This window comes from Agelaius phoeniceus, chromosome 13 (genome assembly GCF_051311805.1).
Source record: "Agelaius phoeniceus isolate bAgePho1 chromosome 13, bAgePho1.hap1, whole genome shotgun sequence".
NCBI classification, from domain to species: Eukaryota; Metazoa; Chordata; class Aves; order Passeriformes; family Icteridae; genus Agelaius; species Agelaius phoeniceus.
Window position 1 is genome coordinate 2,501,071 of NC_135277.1, and position 18,476 is coordinate 2,519,546.

Consider the following 18,476-nt stretch of genomic DNA (forward strand, 5'->3'; position numbering starts at 1 on the left):
GTAGTTTGAGATACAAGTGCTGTGTGTGCAGGTCTTTTAATAGCACTGAAAAATGATTGAACTTCTGTGTTTTAATCCACCATGTTTCTTTGTGTGCTGCTTTAAAGATGACAGGATGTCACTGCTCTGCTGCAGCACCATCTTAGTAAGGAGGAAGAGAGACTCCAAAGAGAGACATTGCACAACATGGAGATAAATTCTTCCCTGTTCAGCTTTTCAGTTCAATGTTGCATTGACAAATGCATAATTGCTTACAAAACATTTGGAAGACATGAGGTAAAAGACAATAAAAAACGGATTTATTGAGCTTATCTGTATTGTTGGGCAGAAATAACCTGTTACTCCAATACACCAAGCAGTGGAAGCCAACTTGCTTTTCAGCCTCCCTGGATGACTTGTGTGCTGACCCAGACACTCCACAGGTGCCTGGGAAGGGAAAGGAAAGGAGCATTTCTGTGAGCACTGGTGCTGACACATTGTACTGGGACAACCTCTGCAGTCCCAGTACCAAAGCACTGTCCTTGCTGTGGTTTCTGCTGAGGCACACACCTAAAAGATCCTGTAAGGCTTGGGGACCAAAGGCTGCAGAGAAGGAGTTCTGAGAGCACTAAGGTTGAGGAATTGAGTCCATAACCTTGTAACCAAAAGTCATCCCATCCCTTCAATGACAGGAAAACTTGGATCCAAGCTGCCACAGGCACTGATATAGCAAAGGTGGGAGAAAAACTCCAAAAAGTAAATGGTAAGTTTCAGAAAGGATATGTGCTTGCATTTGGGGATAAGAGGAGGCAGTTTTTGACTTAGGACACTTGGGAGCACCTGATTTAGGGTGTTAAAAGGGCACCACTCACCTTCTTTAGTCACTTATGAAAACTCCCTTCTCCCAGTTCTTTTTGCTTTCCTGTTAACAAAGCTGTGCATTGCCATTTTCAGGTTAGAACAGTTAGAAAATAAGAAATGCCTATTGCTAAACATGCTCAGGTGTGAGATCTGACATTGTTTATATTGCCCTGAAAGCAAATTTTCCATGTGTTTGGATACAACTGGGCAAGAGTCTTGCCTAGAGATTTTACATGCTGGTTATCCTGTCCTGAAGTAGAAATAAATTACAGATAAATTTCCAGGGCAGTGTAAAGGGAGGAGAAAGGCAGGTCTGGAGGATGTTTTTCTCCTCCACAGTTGCTGTCAGCTTCTTTCCTAACAGTCCAGGAGGTCTGTGAGTTATCCAGGAAAAGGGAGAGAGCTGGGGAGTGGGAGTAGGACCTGCTCTGCAAACACAGTGCCCACATTTTTGAAGGTGTGTGCTTTGCAATGGGTAATTTGCTCCCCTATTGTCTGCAGAATAACAGCAGTGACAGCATTGACTTTCTCTAATGAACAGCTGCTCAGTGCTAGGATCCAATTCCGGAGGAGGCTCGCAGGGATGAATAAGGTTTCATGCTCCTCCTCCAGAGAGGGTGAGAAAGTTTGCAGAACAGAAGATTGTTGCTTGATTGTCAGAGATCTCCAAATCTTGACCTGCTGACAGCTGAGAGCTGAATGTGTTGCCATGCTAGTCATGTTTAACCTTGCAGCACTTTTGCCAAGGCAGGGTGTTCATGGAATCGGGAGAGAGGTGTTAGTTCCCATCTAAGAAGTCATCCTCTTGTCACTGCAAACGACCATCACAAATTGGCTGAACAAAAAGCATTTTCCTCCTGTTGCACTGCCTGAATTCTTTGCTGATACTCTGCACTAACAAGAGCAGGGAGGCGGGAGAGGATCACTCTTGAATTATGGATGCATTAGAGGCAGAGCCAAGTTATGAACTCTTGGAGATGGAAGTCACTGATGGATATTATAACTCAAGCCATAAGCTCAAATAAACATTCTGAGCTTTGTCCCAATCAGCTCCCCCTGGTGCTTCCCTTGACATCCCTGCTCAGAGTTCACCTTCACTGTGAAATGACACAATTGGATTTGTGGAGATTGTGCAGCCTCAGGAGTGTGCTGAGGTGTGTCTGGCCACTCACTCACTCACAGGTTCCCTGTGCTCCCCTCCCCACCTCCTTTTCAATTTATAACACACATCCTCATAAATGCTTTGTTATATTTCCTCTGTGCCTGCCCTGAACCCAGCTCCAGGCACTGAGGGATGCCTGTGAGAGCAGTGGTACAACAAAGTGGGGCACCCAGGTTTGGCCTGACTCCCCTGTCTCGTGACAGAAAAGTAGGAAAACACATAAACTGAGAAGTCTTGTGTAGTGAGTCATTTGGAAACAGTAAACTGCAGGCAATATTCTGATCAGTAAGTCTGGGCTCTTGGCCTGTGGTAGCACCTTTGTTGTCTCTCTGTGCAGGGGTTAACAAACTGTGCAGGAAGAGGACTGCCTTCTCAAACTCTTTCAGTGCACTGAGAATTTCCCTCAGTTCTGTGCACTGCTCACAGTGATCCCAGAGCCATTCTTGGCACCCCGTATGTGAAAAGAGGGTAAAATTGATCCATCTGATTCAGAAGGGCAGAAAGTTCACAAAGGCCTCAGTGATGGAGAGTTTTGATGTGAGTCCATGGGTTGTGCCTTGGGCTGTGCAAAGCTTTTGCCTGGAGCAGCTCTGCTGCTTGGAGAGACAAAACAAAGCTGGCAGAGTGGGAGAAATCTCAAAGCCCAAGTTTTAAATAGCAGCTCTGTGAAAGCTTTTCATGCCCCAGAGCAGCCAGCACGGCGCAGGTGCATTCAGTGACCTGTTTTGTTCAGGCAGTGAAAGATGTCTTGGAAACTGCAGCTCTTTTTTTCTTTTGGTTCTGACAATTCCCTCTTGACCTGAAATTATCTTAATGGCAGTGGAGACAAAAAGCCTCATGTTGGTTTTACTCTCCAATGTGTGTTGGAATCCCCTGTGTGGAAGTTTCCCTGGTTAGCTGAATACTGTTCTTGGGAACTCCTCACTGAAACACAGTTTGTGGGGGTGAACTTGTGATCCATTGTGTCCAACCAGCCTAGAGAGGTGGCAAGGGGAAAATGTGCTCCAAAGGGGCTCAGTTTGAAGAGAAACTTGACTTGTGGACTTGCTCTGAGACATCCACAATGGAATACAAAGCTGGAGAGAAAAGTGTTTGTGCAAGAAGTGTAAGGGGCATTCATCCATGCACACACCCAGGAATGCACTGAGAAAGCAAGCAGAACTGTTTATGTTTGTAATATAATTTTCAGTAATAATCAGATATGGGGCCTGGACTAATATATTTTCCCAATAGTTTTTCAAGGCTGAAACTAAGGTAAAACCTCTCTGCTATTGACTGACAGCACTACCAGGCAGCTGTCAGGGACCAAGTGATACAGGACAAGTGCCTTCAGATGAAGCTTCTATAACCTGTAAAGTGCTTTTACCAGTCAATACCTGGGGCCATGCACCTGATGGAGCAGATGAGTGTTTAAGTCAGGTTTGAGCAGCTTTCTCTCTTTCTCTGCTCTAAGGTTGGTAGAAAAAGCTGCTTGGAAATCTGGCAGGGAATATATTACCATCTGGCTGGTGTTATTTCTTTTTACTCTAGATTTATTTTTTCCCCAAGCAGTGCAGAAAAAGACAGCTTTTTGCACACAGATGTGCCTCAGCCATGTCCTGCCCAGCAGGTATGTGGCAGCCAGTGGTGCTGGGTAAAGAATCTCACTCCCAGGGCAGGATGGACATCCTACCATGGATATTCCTGCTCCCAGGATATGTGGTGTCAGCTGCTGCCCTGCTCCTTTTCTTCAGAAGCTGCCATGGCCCTGCAGGCAGTGATTCGTGCCCAGGGTGGGCATATTGGGCTTGCTGAGCCCTGTGCAGGGTGAGCTGAGCCTGAGCCTGGGCTGTGTGGAGGTGTGTGACCACATCCAGCCCTGCTAAGCTCAGAGCAGCTCCTCACCTGGCTCCTTTGCACCACTTTCCCCAGCTCACTCATCACAACTTACTGGGTTCTCCAGTGTCTTTCCAGCACTGTGGTCTTCCCTTGAATGGCAGCTGTAAAACCCTTTGCCTTTGTTTCTGATACTCTTTCATGTGTTTCCTTCCAAATCCTGGCTGGAAAGCTCCTTCTCCTTGTTCTTTCTCCGACATTGCCTCATCCCTCTGTGCCGTGTGGGGTATTCACCTCGCATTAACAATGTGCAGAGCAGCCTCACCCATCTAGCTGGGCCTCACTGAACTCCCTGTGCTCAGTTCTTGTGCAGGACTAATGATTACTTGTGGATTTCAGGGCTTTGTTGAACTAGAGCTGGAGTTAAAAGAAAGCTGCTGTTGCAGAGAGCCTTGAGTTTCTCTGATCCTTGAGCTTATGTGCCTGGGGTGGAAGCTCTTGAGCCAGTTTTTGCATTAAGCCCATTTTCTGTCTCAGTAGTTCAGAGTGACCAGGATTTTGATCTGATTGTCAATGACTTCTCAGAATCCATATCTGCTGAGTTTTCTTCCTGTCCCTATGCTGTTTCCCAAGTTGTCCTGCTGCAGCCAGGTGTGCTGGCTGTGAGGCTGAAGGTGTCTGTGGATGTGGACGACGGGAGCAGCAGTGGATGTGATGGAGCAAAGCCCTGGCCAGCCCAGAAGGAGACTGGGTTTGCCTGTCCACACCAACCCCTCTGTGTAGGGTACTCATTCCACTGGAAGGAGGACAGCTGGCTTGGCTCTTCCCTGCCCCAGGGCAGCTCCTCTTGCTGCTGTTTGCCCAGGGCTGGGATTGCAGGTCAGCGTGGTCCGGCCACTGCCCCAGGTCAGGCACTGTGGGCGCTCCTCGGTCTCTGCTTCCATCTGCTGGACAAGCACTGGCTCCTGCTCACTCCTGGTTTCCCTTGGTGCCTCAGGGATTCTGCTGGCTCCTCTTGACCGTGCTCACATAATTCTAGAGATGGAAATCCTTTTCACGCACGTATGGACTGCGAGAACATTTCAGCCTGGAACCAATGCTTTGGCAAGACTGCCCTGCCTAGATTGACTGGCACTGAGCCTGGGGCTGGGCTGAGCACAGTGCATTCTGTGCAGCCCTCTGTGGCCTCCTGCCATGCAGGCAGCTCTGCCTGTGAGGCTGAAGCTCCTCTGGTTTATATCCCCAAGGAATTCAGATATGAGTGAATTGTTTGGATGCTGCATGAATAGCCAGTGAGGGTCTCCAGAAGTGACCAGAGCAGGTGGTACAGGATAGCATGTAAAGAAACTGGGCAGGGAGGACATGGGTGCTTTCCTTGGACATTTCCCTCAGCATCTGACAATCAGGGTCCCAGTCAGAGTATCCCAGTCAGGAGCATTTTGGACTGGGGACTGCAATGAGACCATATTTAACAGTCCTGGTAAATGTGTCCTTTTAGAGCTTGTCTGAATCTCTTGGGTTTTGAACTCTGCAGCATCTTTCTACACTGAGTTCAGAAAGGTCCTGCTTTTATTTGTTTGAGACATACTGCCAATAACTTTCATTGCAGGCCTAATTGTTACTGGCACTATGTGACTCCTCTACAGTTATTTCTCCCTTCATGAGGACAACAACAAAAGTGTCCCCCAGAGTTAGAGGTATTTGAGAGAGCTGGAGCAACTAGTGAGGGTCATGAACACTCTGGTCTGCTCAAGAGTGCTCCGGTTGTTTTCATCTGACAACAGAAATTTGGCTGCTGCAAAGGCATTTCCTTAACCTTCCCTTAACCTCTGCTCAGCAGTGGGCAGACACAGGCAGAAGGTTCATTTCAAGCAGAATATCCCCATCCCATTCTCAAGGCATTGTGCAATGCAGCCTGGAGACCTTCCTGTAAACCTTGCTTGATTTAGGTGTTGGCTCTGGGTCTGTGCACGTACAAGCTACACAGCACTGTCTCCTCCAGATGTGGGATGACTGATCAGTCTTTGTGCTGTCAGGTGAAGGCCAGGACGCAGCCATGACCTCTCTGTGTTGCAGTTTACAGTCCAGCATCTGGCTATTAAAATTGCTTTAGCCAAGTGACTGGATTCTTTCTGAGCTGCTCCAGTGCTTTGGCAGGGTGAGTGTTGGTTGCTCTGTTTGAGGACAGCGGTGTCTTGTTTCAAACATCCATGTAGCAACAGTTCATGATGGTGTTGGGCTGAAATTCTACTTGTTTTCCATGTGAAAATCCTGTTATTAGAAGCCGTATGATTAGAGTAAATTTTGCTGGGCAGATTGTTTGTTTCTTTAGTAAAAATTCTGTAGTCATATAAAAGCAAGACATGTCTTTCTCCCCAAGCTGGGCCCGAGCCATTTCCACACATGAGACTGCCCAGGGAAGCACAGCTAGGGAGCCAGGACTGTATTCTTTTTGTCCTGGGAACTTTGCATCTTGGAAGGACAGTTTTTTTTTTAATTTTTGACATTAGGTTCCCAGGCAGCAGGAGGAGATGTCACCATCATCGCTGCTCCGGAGAACACCACGGTGGTGGCTGGGGAGAGCGTGGTGATGGAGTGCATGGCAGCTGCTGATCCCACCCCCTTTGTCTCCTGGATACGACAAGGTGAGTGTGAGGGACAGGACTAAACTTCTGTTATCCATAGGAACCTGTGGATACTACATTTTAAAAATCTATTAAGAGTGGAAAAATCTGGGACAGGAAGGGTGCTTGTAACGTCGATACCTAATGACACAGGTGGTGGCGTAGTGTGGGGTGTCCTTGCTAAAGTGGAATTATTAATTAAATCTTGAAGGTTACAAAGCACACAATTCAATTTATAGTTGTTTCACCTATGCCTGGATGCCTTTTGATCTAAATTAGTCTTTCTCATGTGAACTGGAGCAGTAAAGGTCATGAGATGGGGTCAGGTGCCACTCCTCCCCGGGCTCCAAGGTTACTGGGGATTCTGTGGAATCTGCCATTGCACTGGAGAAATAGCTTGTATTTTGCAGCATTATAAAACTTGATAAGATCTGTTAATCCTTGGAGTGACTGGGACTGTTACTGGGAGGTTTTTGTTGAATGGAGGGATTGAGGAGCTGCTTAGGTCTCGTCAGAGGTGTATGAATGAGCTGGGCTGGCAGATGTTACCCAGGGCTGATAGCCAAAGTCATGAGTTGGATGCCAGTGTCACTTCACTGAGAATCACATCCATCAGATGTGTTTCAGAGGCTCTGACTGAAGACATTCTCAGCTCAGAGGTTGATTCTCCCCTAGAAAAGGCATTCAGTCATTTTCATAAATCCAGGTCACAATTTAAGAGTCTTCTCTCCTGTAGCCATTTATTGTGGTTGGTTTTCAGCCCAGATTTGTCCACAGGCAGTAATTTTAGCATATAAAAATATTTCCTCTTCCCCACAAAAAAAAAAGGAGCAAAAAAACCTCAGAGGATACCACTTTGGAAATCAAGTGAGCAAGGCTTAAATGTTATGGCAGAAATGTTTCTAGTTTATCCCATGTGCTTTATAATTACAAATGCTCAGCATTCCCCTGCTAGATCACTTACTGCTTTACTGAGAACTGCTGATGCCCATGGTAAAGTAGATAATATTAGAGTTAATTATCATTAGGAGAGTTTTTCATGAGGAAGGAAGACAAGGGTAGAGGGGGAAGGATTGGTGAACCAGTTCTTTCCATGCTTTATTTTCAAGTGTTGGCTTGGTCCCAATCTCCTTCCTTGTGTGGACTCTTCAATTTAAAAGGATGGAGTAACAGTGCAAGTCATTCTGAGTTACACAAGTTTGTTTCCAAGCTTTCATTTAGGAGCAGAGTGGGTTACTGGACCATCAGTCATGTGGGGAATACTGAGGATGTACCTCCAGGTTGCCAGTTTGGCTCTTGCCAGCCTTGGTGGTGTCAGCTAAGTGCTACCATCTGGAGTCAGTTTTCCAACCAACTGCCCCAGTGCAAATGGGGTGTGCAGATTGTGTGCTCTGAGTGTGCAGCCACTGAACTGTGAGGCCATCTGAAGACCCTCCCAAAGTGCAGGGAGGGGGCAGAGGATCTGCTCTCAGCCACATTCCCTGCTGATGGTGCTAAGTCAGTGCAGCTGTTCTCAGTGGAGGTGGGGAGTTTGTTCTGTGTGAGCTCCAGGCTCGGCTGAAGCTGGAGAGGTAAAGGCAGGCAGTGCTGGAGAGGTGCTTCTGCAGGTGGAGAGAGACAAAGTCTGGTGGTGCACAGGTACTGCACAAATTGGCTGGTCCTCCCAGTCTGCAGACTTGTGCCAGACCTCCCATCTAAGCCTCTCCTCAGCTTGTCCCCAGCTCTTGGCTTTGTCTCCCACACACTCTCAGAGGTACCAATGCCAAATCCCTGAGATTCTCACCTCAGAATGATGCTGAGAGTATGCAGTGCCCAGCACCAGCCTCTGCCCTGTCTGTGATGCCAAGGAGCCCAGGGCTACTTGAAGTTGTAGAAGGACATCTTGGCTTCTGGCCAGCTGAAGGAGAAGGAGCTGCCCTTTCCTCCTTCCCTACTCAGCAGTGCTGAGCACCCAGCCTGGAGAGTGGGGAGAAGGCAGCTCATGGCCCATGTCTCTGACATAAACACCAGAGTTCCAGGGAGCCCCAGGTGTCTTTCTGACACCTCACAGCCAAGCTGTGAATGAGGAATGGACCAGGAAGCTCAGTAAATTTGGGTTCACATCCAGAACACAGAGGAGGAGGAGGAGTCCCTGAGTTGTCAGTGATTCAACAGTGTTGCTGACATTGCATGAATGAGTGTCTGTGCTCATGACAGGGGTCAGCAGGCAGATCCAGCAGCTTTTCCAAACCGTGTGTTAGCACAGCTTTCCCTTGAATGTGCTATTCCTAGCGCTCTCATTGCAGGCACACCCTAGGCATCAGAGACTGTTTTGATCCAAACCAGAACTTTTTTGATTATTACAGGCTAAACTAAACCTTGGGGCAATGTTGGCTTGAGCTGGCTGTCAAGCACTGAGGAGTGTCCCAGCAGGAATCTTCCTCTGTGCTGGGGTTTGGGATTTGGGGGTCTCTCCACTCCCCAGCTGCAATCCTGGCATTGCTTACAAGCCCTCATAAAGGGCAGCCTGGGCTCCCCCCCACATTTGTGCACATTTCTTCCTGCAGATGGAAAGTCCATTTCCACAGATGTGATTGTGCTGGGCCGGACAAATCTCCTCATTCCTTCCAGCCAGCCCCATCACTCCGGGGTGTACGTCTGCCGAGCCAACAAACCCCAAACCCGGCAGTTCGTTACCGCCGCAGCTGAGCTCCGCATCCTCGGTGAGTAGAGCAGGCAAATTCTCAGGCATAAATGGTGACCAGTTTGCTCTGGGTTGCATGGATCAACCTCCAGGAGATCCCCAAGGCTTTGTGGTCTTTGTGGCCCGTGCTGGGTGAGGTGGGAGCGGGGTTAGAGCCAGGAGGCCCAAGCTGGGATCGTTCTCAGTGGGAGTGTCACCTCTTTAATTTGGGGTTTAGTTCCTGGTATTTACTGAACCGTTTTATGCCTTATTCTTGTTCTCCAGGGTTCCCCCTTGGAAATCTCTATCAGCAATTAACTTTCAGTATCCTGGAAGCCAGCAGGGAGAACAGCCTAGGATCAGGGAATGCAGCACATGATTGATACAGAATTTATTTTTCCTTTTGGACAGAGTCTAAATTAAGCCTCTAGAGCCTGCCTGGCAAATCCCATCTTGTAAGCAAAGCTGCTACTGAATAAAGCATAGCACCGAGTGGGGAGGAGAAGGGATTTGCTTTGCTATTTTTTCCTCCTCCTTCCTGCATTAATTTTTCCTCTCTCCTCCCAGCTACCCCCAGCATCTCCCAGGCTCCTGAAACCATCTCCCGCACCCGAGCCAGCACGGCCAGGTTTGTGTGCAAGGCAGAGGGAGAGCCAGCCCCCACCATCCACTGGCTGAAGAACGGGAAGCCCATCCTCTCCAACGGGCGCGTGAAGGTGCAGAGCAGCGGCAGCCTCGTCATCAACCAGATCGGCCTGGAGGATGCTGGCTACTACCAGTGTGTGGCTGAGAACAGCCTGGGCATGGCCTGTGCCACCGCCAAGCTCTCGGTGATCGTGCGGGAGGGTTTGCCCAGCGCTCCCAAGAAGGTCTCGGCCGTGTCCCTCTCCAGCACCACCGTGCTCGTGTCCTGGGAGCGGCCGGAGCACAACAGCGAGCAGATCATCGGCTTCTCCTTGCACTACCAGCGGGCTGTGGGTAGGTGTCACCTCCCTGGGCAGCACAGCTGTGTTAAAGGTACAAGGCACAGGTTGACCTTCTTCCCCAGCTAGTGACAAGTTGTGAGGCAATTCCCTTTTCATTTCAGGTAAAGGAATCTTTTCCTGGGGTCGGTATCAGACAGTGACAGTGCCTGTGGATTAGCCAACATAGTCTAACTTCTTGATTGGCAATAGTGTGTCCACATAGCTTGGTTGTCTGGATTCTATGGGACCAGGCACTGCTGATTTTATGCATACTGATTTTGTATGCAAAGAGTGTGATTGCTAACAGTGATATCAACCAGCTGCATTGTGTACAGGGGGAATCACTAAATTATCCACACCCAGAATCTGAAGTGAGGCACTGGCTCTCTTGGGGTATGTCTTCCCAAACAGCCAGCAAGCCAATGCTTCTGCTGAACTGTTGCCAGAGCTCTGAAAATGAAACTGGTAACTGCAGCTGCTTCAGCATGAATTAAGGAGTTTGAGTCAAAATGGAGACATCAGCATTGAGGCATTGGAGTTTCTGCCCAAAAAACTCATACAAGAGATGAGGCTGTGCAGGTGCTGGGGAAACTAGAGAAGATGTAGTGATTTTTAAAGTGGATTTAGTCTGCAGACCTTGTGAATTAAGTGATTTTTTCAGGAGTGTCTTGGCAGTTCACTGACCTGCTGATCAGTGTTTCCTTGGCTCTAGGAACAGATAATGTGGAATACCAGTTTGCTGTCAATAATGACACAACTGAGCTGCAAGTCAAGGATCTGGAACCAAACACCAACTATGTCTTCTATGTGGTTGCATACTCCCAGCTCGGAGCCAGCCGGACGTCCTCTTCCATCGTTGTCCAGACCCTGGAGGATGGTGTGTTCATTAGATGGGTACTGGTGCCTAGGAAATGTTCTTGACCTGGTTGATAGTGAGCACTGAATGTGCTACAGAGTGGTAGCAGCTCCTAGAAACCTAAACCTGCACCCTGGTCTCATCTTCTCATCATCAGCTTGGGTGATGAAGGATATGAAAATACCCTGGTTGATGGTGGGGCCCATGAGAATCCTTTGGGAATTGCAGGCAGCTCATAAGGGCTTTTACCTAACCCATGTGATATTGCTCTAAGCTTCATTCTGGGCCAGACTGGATTTCAACTCAGAAGAAACATCTATTGCAATATGTAGGGGTGGGAGGAGCCTTGAGGTCAGACCCCTTAAGAGCCAGTAGTTTGTGTTGATCTTACCATTTATCACATAGCATTTTGTGAGCAGTAAAGGCAGAGTGCCAGAAGCACAGCTGCCCAACGGGAAGCCATGCACAGCTTTCAACAGGCTGCAGGACAAGAGGCAAGTAGAGATGGTTTTGGCAGACCTCGTGTGCATTATGTGCTTTTAATGCTCCTGACATGGTGACCTGCGTGGTCCCATGTGTATGTCTGAAGCCTGGAAGGCTGAGTTGAAAGCATGAAAGCTGCCTGCAGCCCAGAGCTGTGCTTCTCAAGGGAGTGAGGATTCCCAGGCTGCAGATTGGATCTGTGAGCCATTTGCTTTTGTGTCTCCTTCGTGCTCCACATACAGCTCAAGCTGAGAGCTGGTGTGTGCCACCCTGCCCAGTTTGCTCTGGGTACAGGTCCCTGGGAGCAGTGTGGCTGTGGCCAGCAGCTCTGGTCAGCCTGGAAGTGGAGCAGTCAAGCATCTTCCCTCCCCAGACACCCCTGAAGGGCTGTGTTGTGTTGGTTCCTGCAGGACAGACACCAAGTCACCAGTGGCTGTGGTAGAGCCAAGTCAGTGGCCTCCAGCCAGCTCAGAGAGCTGGCAGATGTGTTGAGGTGTTGCTGCGGTCTTTGCTGACTTCTCTTGGTTGTTTACCCAGTTCCCAGTGCAGCCCCTCAGCTGTCCCTGTCGAGCATGACTCCTGGTGACATCCGTGTGACGTGGCTGCCTCCTCCTCCCGAGCTGAGTAATGGCAAGATAACCAAGTACAAGATCGACTACTGCACCCTCAAGGAAGGTGAGGGAAACACCATTCGGGGGTTTGTTGTCTGCTCCAGTGGTGTTAACGGCCTGTAATGTGAAGGGGAGATGGTGCAAAGCTGAAAATAGGGCCCATTTTACCCAGGGGAGGAGAACCCTTTCATAGCCTGGCTCTGTCTGGTGGTTATGGCAGTGGCAATTCATACCACCTCGAGGTGCCTTTTTGTGTGATTGTGGAGGAGCCATGTCCCCAGAATGGTCTGACCCATGTTTGAGCTGTCCCAGAAATGTCTGCATGAGCAGCCCTTCACTGCCATCTGCGCTGTGTTTTGGGGAAAGAGCTTTATGCTGCATGGGGAAGAGGAGTAAGTGCTTTCAATTTCCTTAAAATGGAGTCTGATCAAAGTGATCCTTGAAAAAAAACCCCCTAAATACCCTGTCCATGTTGTGTTGCTCTATTACCGAGTTTTATCTGGTTTTATTTCCATTGTCAGGCACACTAAGCAGGGTTCAGCAGGGATGGTAACATTTACATCTGCTGGATGTGGCTGTTCCAATTCCACGTGTGCTTGCTTTGCAAATCCTTCTGGGTATTTGCTCTTAAAACTGTCAAAGCTCTGCAGCTTCTCACTTCCCAGGGTCATGATTCTTCCTGAGAGAAGGATGGCGAGTGTGATGAGGTGCTGGACATGTTCCCATGTATTTGAACTGGCTTAGTAGTCTGTGCTGTGACTCCTGGCTCTGGTTCTTTTGCCTTGAGCCTGCACATGGCTCAGTGGCATCGTAAAACCTTGGAAACACTTGCAATCCAGGGATCACACTCAGCAGTATGCTGTTACATAGCAGGGACAGTGCTCCTGCCTGAGTTAACACCAAGGGAAGTTGAAATCAAGACCTCTGTGTACTCTAAACAGGCCACATGAATCTTAGCTGATACAGTGAAAATCCCAGGCTAGTCTCAGTTTAAATTTCCTGTTACCTCCCTTATGAACTTGGGTGGGCTGAAGAGGGAGCAGTAAAACCTCTGTCTGGCTGGATGAGGGTGTGAATTTTGCAGAAAGCAGAGCTGCTGGACAGTTCTGGTTCACATGAAGGTGAGGGTTTAAATAGAGCAGTGAGAAGCATTGGAACATGCCATCAGCTCCCATTAGCTGTGCTCATGTTCCACCATCACATCATCAGAGCAAGGTTTCTGACAGCTCCCTCTGGGCAGGCTCTGGTGCTAAAGGCAACCTGCAATTTGGAATGTAATGAAGGGAGTTGTCAGTCAGAATATCTGCCCAACCCTACAGTTTTTTTTTTCTGATGGCATAAGACTGCTCTGGGCAAAGCCAAGCCAGCCCAGGGCGTGCAGACCACGAGGAGGTAACGAGGCTTGTGGCTGCTCAGCTGTACTTCCCTTGGGCTGGGAAATCCCTGTTTTCAGTGGTGTCCCCTTGGTTCCAGCAGATCAGGTCACCTCCATCGAAGTGGGTGGAAATGAGACCCAGATCACCCTGTACTCACTCCATCCCAACAAAGTGTACAAAGTTCGGATCGCAGCCAGCACCAGTGTGGGATATGGGGCCCCTTCCGAGTGGACCCAGCATCGGACTCCTGACAGAGACAACCAGACACATGGTAGGAGGCTGGGGAATGCCTGGGATTTGGGACAGGGTGGGAAACTTAAGGCATTTTCAGAGATACTTGCTTTCCTTTGAGAATTACAGCCATTGGTTTTGGTCAGACCAAAGTGCTCACCTTTACCTTGCCACTCAGCAGCCCCTGTACATCTCACTGCTTGCCTGGCAGTGGGGCTTTGCACCCTCTATGTGCAGCTGAGAAAGTTCTTTAAAAAGAAGAAAACAAACAGAACTCCAGATCCCAATGTTAATGACATTTGGGAGTGACAATTCTGCCAAACAGAGCTGAGCCCATACCAGACTCCAGCAGTGGTTAAAGATGGTGATAGCTCAGAACACACTGAGAAACCCCCACAGTGGCTTTGTGACATTGTTGTTTCCTGTATCATCCAGCTGGGAAAGTCAGTGGTAGAGTGTGGCTGACTCTCCACTGTCAGGGAGTGGAGACTTCCCACTCAGGACAGCCTTTTCCTCACACTCTTCCCTCACTACTGAGGACCAGGAGGATTCAGTAGACCAGAGAAATGGAGACATGTGGCTCAATCTTTTTCTCTTGTCTTCTTCTTCCAGTTCCATTTGCCCCGACAGAATTAAAGGTCCGAGCGAAGATGGAGTCTCTTCTGATAACGTGGCAGCCCCCAGCAAACCATGCCCAGATATCTGGCTACAAGCTCTACTACAGAGAGGTGGGCCAAGAGGAGTCCAGTGATGAGAGCCCTTTGGATGGTGCTGAAGATGAGAGCTGGGATGTAGGACCCATAAAACTAAAGAAGAAAGTGAAGCAGTATGAGCTGACTCGACTAGGTTAGCTGGCTGCATCTTTCTAGCACTTGATGTGGAAACCCAGGGCCTGTCTCTTGCACTTTGTAGCATCCCAGGATGCTCCCAAGAGAGGTTTGCATGACTGGAGATACATAGGCCCAGGACCATCTGAGGTGTTTTAAGATGATCCAAAATCCTTTCTGGAGTGGGGCTCTTTAGGCTTGTATTGAGCAGAGTTTAAAGCACAGAAATTTCTAATGCCAATTTAGCAGGGATTTTAACCAAGTTACCAATATACTTAGTATATGCTAATAAGTGGTTCTTAATTAGTGTTTTTATTGTGTCACTATAAAGAGTGCCAAGATTGAAATCTCCAGTCAGGACAATTATCTCTCCTTCCCTGTCTGTTTCTAAGGAGCTCTATAATTGCATGCTGTTTGAAATCTCTCTGTATTAAAATGCAGAGATGGGATAATTCACAGCATACTAATTTTAGCCCAGTATTCTGTCCCACTAAAAGAAAAGGGATGGAAGAGTGTCCACGACTGGAGAAGATCTGAGCAGCAGTGAGTCCTGCCTGCCTGGCTCACTGTGCTTAGCATTTCCCACAAGGGGCTGTATTCCTAACATCTGATTGTATTAATTAATTGATTTGCCCATTGATACAGGATGGAGAGAGAAGAGAGTCATGGCAGATGCATCCTTGAAAGAGGCTTTCTGCTTCCCAGAGTTCTTCCATCCCCCACTTTATGCTTCACTCTGTTACTGCCCAGTGAGTGGAGACTGTAGGGCATGTGTCTGTCGTGCTGGTTCATCTTACACTTTTAGCATATCTATTATGCATAGTGTAAAGGTCAGGCTGCAGCACCTGGAAGGACTGTTTGTGCCATCTGTAAGTGGGGTTCTCCCAGCTCTGTCACAGCCATATTGCCATTGAGAGTGTTAACAGTGATGAGTTTCTCTGAAGAATTTAGGTCTGTAATTATTGTGCAGAGGAAGCCACATGTGAACATCATCACGTGCTGCTCCAACCACTGGCAAGTCAGTCGGTGCAGGGGCTGGGAGTGGGCTGAATTGGTTCCAAATGCTCTGGCACAATGATGCTGAGAAGGTTGCTTGTTCTTCTGTAATTACTTCCTTGAATTTGGGCATCCGTCAAGCCCTGATGGTTTCCGTATGATTTGGCGGCTGTGTATCGGCTATCGCTGTGTCAGGAGCGCAGGCTCGGGTTCCTCCCAGCCCAGGACGTTCCTTCTGCTCCCCTTGGGCTGTTGAATGTTGTGCTCCTGCACACAGAGTAAAGGCAGGGTCAGGAATCTGGCTGTGCTGAGGAAGGGAGGGGCTCTGCACATGAAACAAGGAGGAGTGATTGGGATTTAGCAGGGTTTCGTTTTATGGTGCAGAACTGCCCTGTACCATTAAGGGCTGCAGCTTGTAGGCAGAGCGGTCTCAGGAAGGGCTGGCAGCCCTAATGTGATCTGGGCTGATGGGGAATTAGCTGGGAGGATTTCCCAGATCAGGGATGTCTGCCTGGAAAGCACAGCACTGGAACCCTCTGCTTAGATCCCTCTATAAAAGCAAATACCCAACACTGTCTCTTGGGATTTTCTTCCAGAGCCATTGAGTCCAACTGCCTGGGTACCTCAGTGTTGATCAAAAATGAAAACAAATTCTGTCCAAATGTCTTTTAGACACTGACAGGCTTGGGGCACCCACCATCTCTCTAGGAAGCCTGTTCTGGTGTTTGAGGTGGTGTTAGGAAATCCCAGCTTGGGCACTGGGCATCCCAGGCTGAGCTCAGATGTGGATACCAGGCTGAGCTCAGATGTAGATACCAGGCTGAGCTCAGATGTGGTGTGTTCCATGTCAGTGCAGACAAGGTCCAGAGTGGTCACTACATGTCCCTTGGCTCCACAGCTCCATAGTGTCACTGAAGCCAGCGCTCTGTCCCTTGCCTTGCTTTGAAGTGTGGCTTGAAATAGAAGACTTGTCCCATCTTGTGCTGATCCCTGGAGCAAACCATGTCTCTTTAGAATGGTATCACTAATGGTACCATGTGTCTTGTCTGAGAGGTGCATGCTGGAGTCCTGTGAGAGAGATGGGCAGCTGGTCAAGGGCACACAGGAAATCCAGCAATTTCATCAGTCCACAAAATCAGAAGGAAGCTTTCCTGAATCACCAGGAGGGGTTTTCCCTGAGAAATTCTTAGTGACTTCCATCGATGTTCTAGCACTTACTCCCTGTATTGAGGTGCAGCTACCAGGGCCATAATTTATGTGAAAAATAAATGGCAGGGATCTGATCCTGTCTTCCACATTCCCATGAAGGAAGATTGAATTCCTTTGGAAGCAGCTCTCTGGAAATAAGGGTGTTTTCCCACTTAAAGGAAAGTATGGCTTCTGGCACCTGGCCAATATGAACACCTTGAAACGCTGAGTGAAGCAACATATTTAGCATATTGGATATATTATGCAGCCATCCAGATTAGTGATTTAAAATGATCTGGACTAGATTATTCTGCTTATATTTAATGTATGATGGAATGCAGTGAAATACATCTGTTTTCATGCTGCCTACCAGCTTCTTGACAGCTTGATAGAGTTTTATGTCTGCCTGTTCTAAGAGCTTGAACATCTGGGCCTGTATATAAAAATTGAAGCCAATCCTCTGACTGAGAAATCCAAAATACCCCTATTTTCAGGATGTAAGGTGCTTGATCTTGCAGTCGAGCTCCCCTGGCGTCACGTGTAAGCAGCTGCTGTATTGATCCTGCCCAGGGATGGAGACAGAGGACTTGTATTTCCTTCACTCCATTCTCCAACAGGAGCTGCCCACAGCTGCCTCACATCTGTGAGCTTTTCCTCATCGTTTTGGATTGCACCATCCATGATGTGCTCGTGTCCCACTGAAACCCAGCCCAAGGCTCAGCCAGAAGGGGAGTGTGGTGCTGGCAAGAGATGGGCTGGGTGTTCTTTGTTCCACTGAGCCTGTGGTCCCAGCCCTTTGGAGGTTGAGTGCTCTTTGGCCTTATCCCCCTTGTGTGGGTTTGAAACATTTTTCTGTGGCTGGAGAGTGTGGAAATGCAGATGAGGCTGTCTTGGAGGCAGACAAAACTCTGTTTGCTTTTGGGATTCTTTGGGGGAGAAAAATGTGGCTGAACTGTTTTTATATTCTGAGCGTGAGCGTGTGTTGTGGAGCAGAGAAAGCCTTTGGTAATTGGTACCATCAGCCTTTGGGAGTGTAATCAGGGCAGTAATAATAAAATTGGCATCAATAAGAAAGGTTTCATTCTGCTTACATTGTCTGGCAAAGAGAGCAGTGATCTGTGAGGTCAGGGAATGAAGAGGCATGTCCCAAATTAACAAACTTCATCAATGTGCTGCAGCCAAGGCAACAAAAGGCAGTGTGGACTGCTCTGGCTGAGCTCCTGAAGGGGCTGGCTGCTGCAGGGAATGTCTTCTTTGAGAACTTTTTATCTCCCAAGTTGTTTCTTTGATTAAACATCTCCATTAAAAATGAAGAAGCTGATGAAAGGCTGGAAGAAAGAGAGAAGTGTTTTTTGGACCAGGGCAGCACTGCTTGGAGACAGAAATCCCTGTCCTGCAGCTCAGTTTGAGATTCCCCACAGTGCAAGGCTCTCTGATGGGAAGAGCATGCAATGAGGACCCTCAGGTTTTTGGTGTGGGTTTTCTGTGCACTGTTGCTTTTCTAATTGCAAATTGGGAAGCTCTACTCTGAAGGCAAAACAGACAACATACAACAAAGGCTGCCAGTGACTTAACAGGGCGTTTGAGGACTTGCTGGAAGGAACACCCTCACAGCAGTGAATAAATCAGAAAGGACTTCAGAAACAGGAGGTGCATTTTGGGGTAGGAGAGAATGTCCTCACTCCTCAGGAATAAACAGTGCAGTGCAGTCACTTCCATGGTAGAGAGAGGAGTCAGCATGTGTAAGTTTCTTTAGCAGTTTGTAAGAGAAAGATCTAGAGATCCTGAGTAGATTGCTAGAGGCCAGGACACTGGTCAACCCTTGAGGGCTGGGGCAAGT

At 48.3% G+C, this 18,476-nt stretch overlaps 1 protein-coding gene across 2 annotated transcripts in view; it reads left to right on the forward strand.

Moving 5' to 3' along the window:
- IGDCC4 (immunoglobulin superfamily DCC subclass member 4) overlaps positions 1 to 18,476 on the forward strand; it is an 87,894-nt gene that overhangs the window by 51,739 nt on the left and 17,679 nt on the right. Inside the window, exons 5-11 of one of the 2 annotated variants that reach the window (XM_077185434.1) lie at positions 6,328 to 6,462; positions 8,988 to 9,143; positions 9,671 to 10,081; positions 10,781 to 10,945; positions 11,945 to 12,082; positions 13,492 to 13,665; positions 14,238 to 14,471. In XM_077185434.1, coding sequence (XP_077041549.1) covers positions 6,328 to 6,462; positions 8,988 to 9,143; positions 9,671 to 10,081; positions 10,781 to 10,945; positions 11,945 to 12,082; positions 13,492 to 13,665; positions 14,238 to 14,471 — 1,413 coding nt within the window. The remainder of the gene's footprint in view (positions 1 to 6,327; positions 6,463 to 8,987; positions 9,144 to 9,670; positions 10,082 to 10,780; positions 10,946 to 11,944; positions 12,083 to 13,491; positions 13,666 to 14,237; positions 14,472 to 18,476) is intronic. The other variant, XM_077185435.1, reaches the window with a different exon arrangement.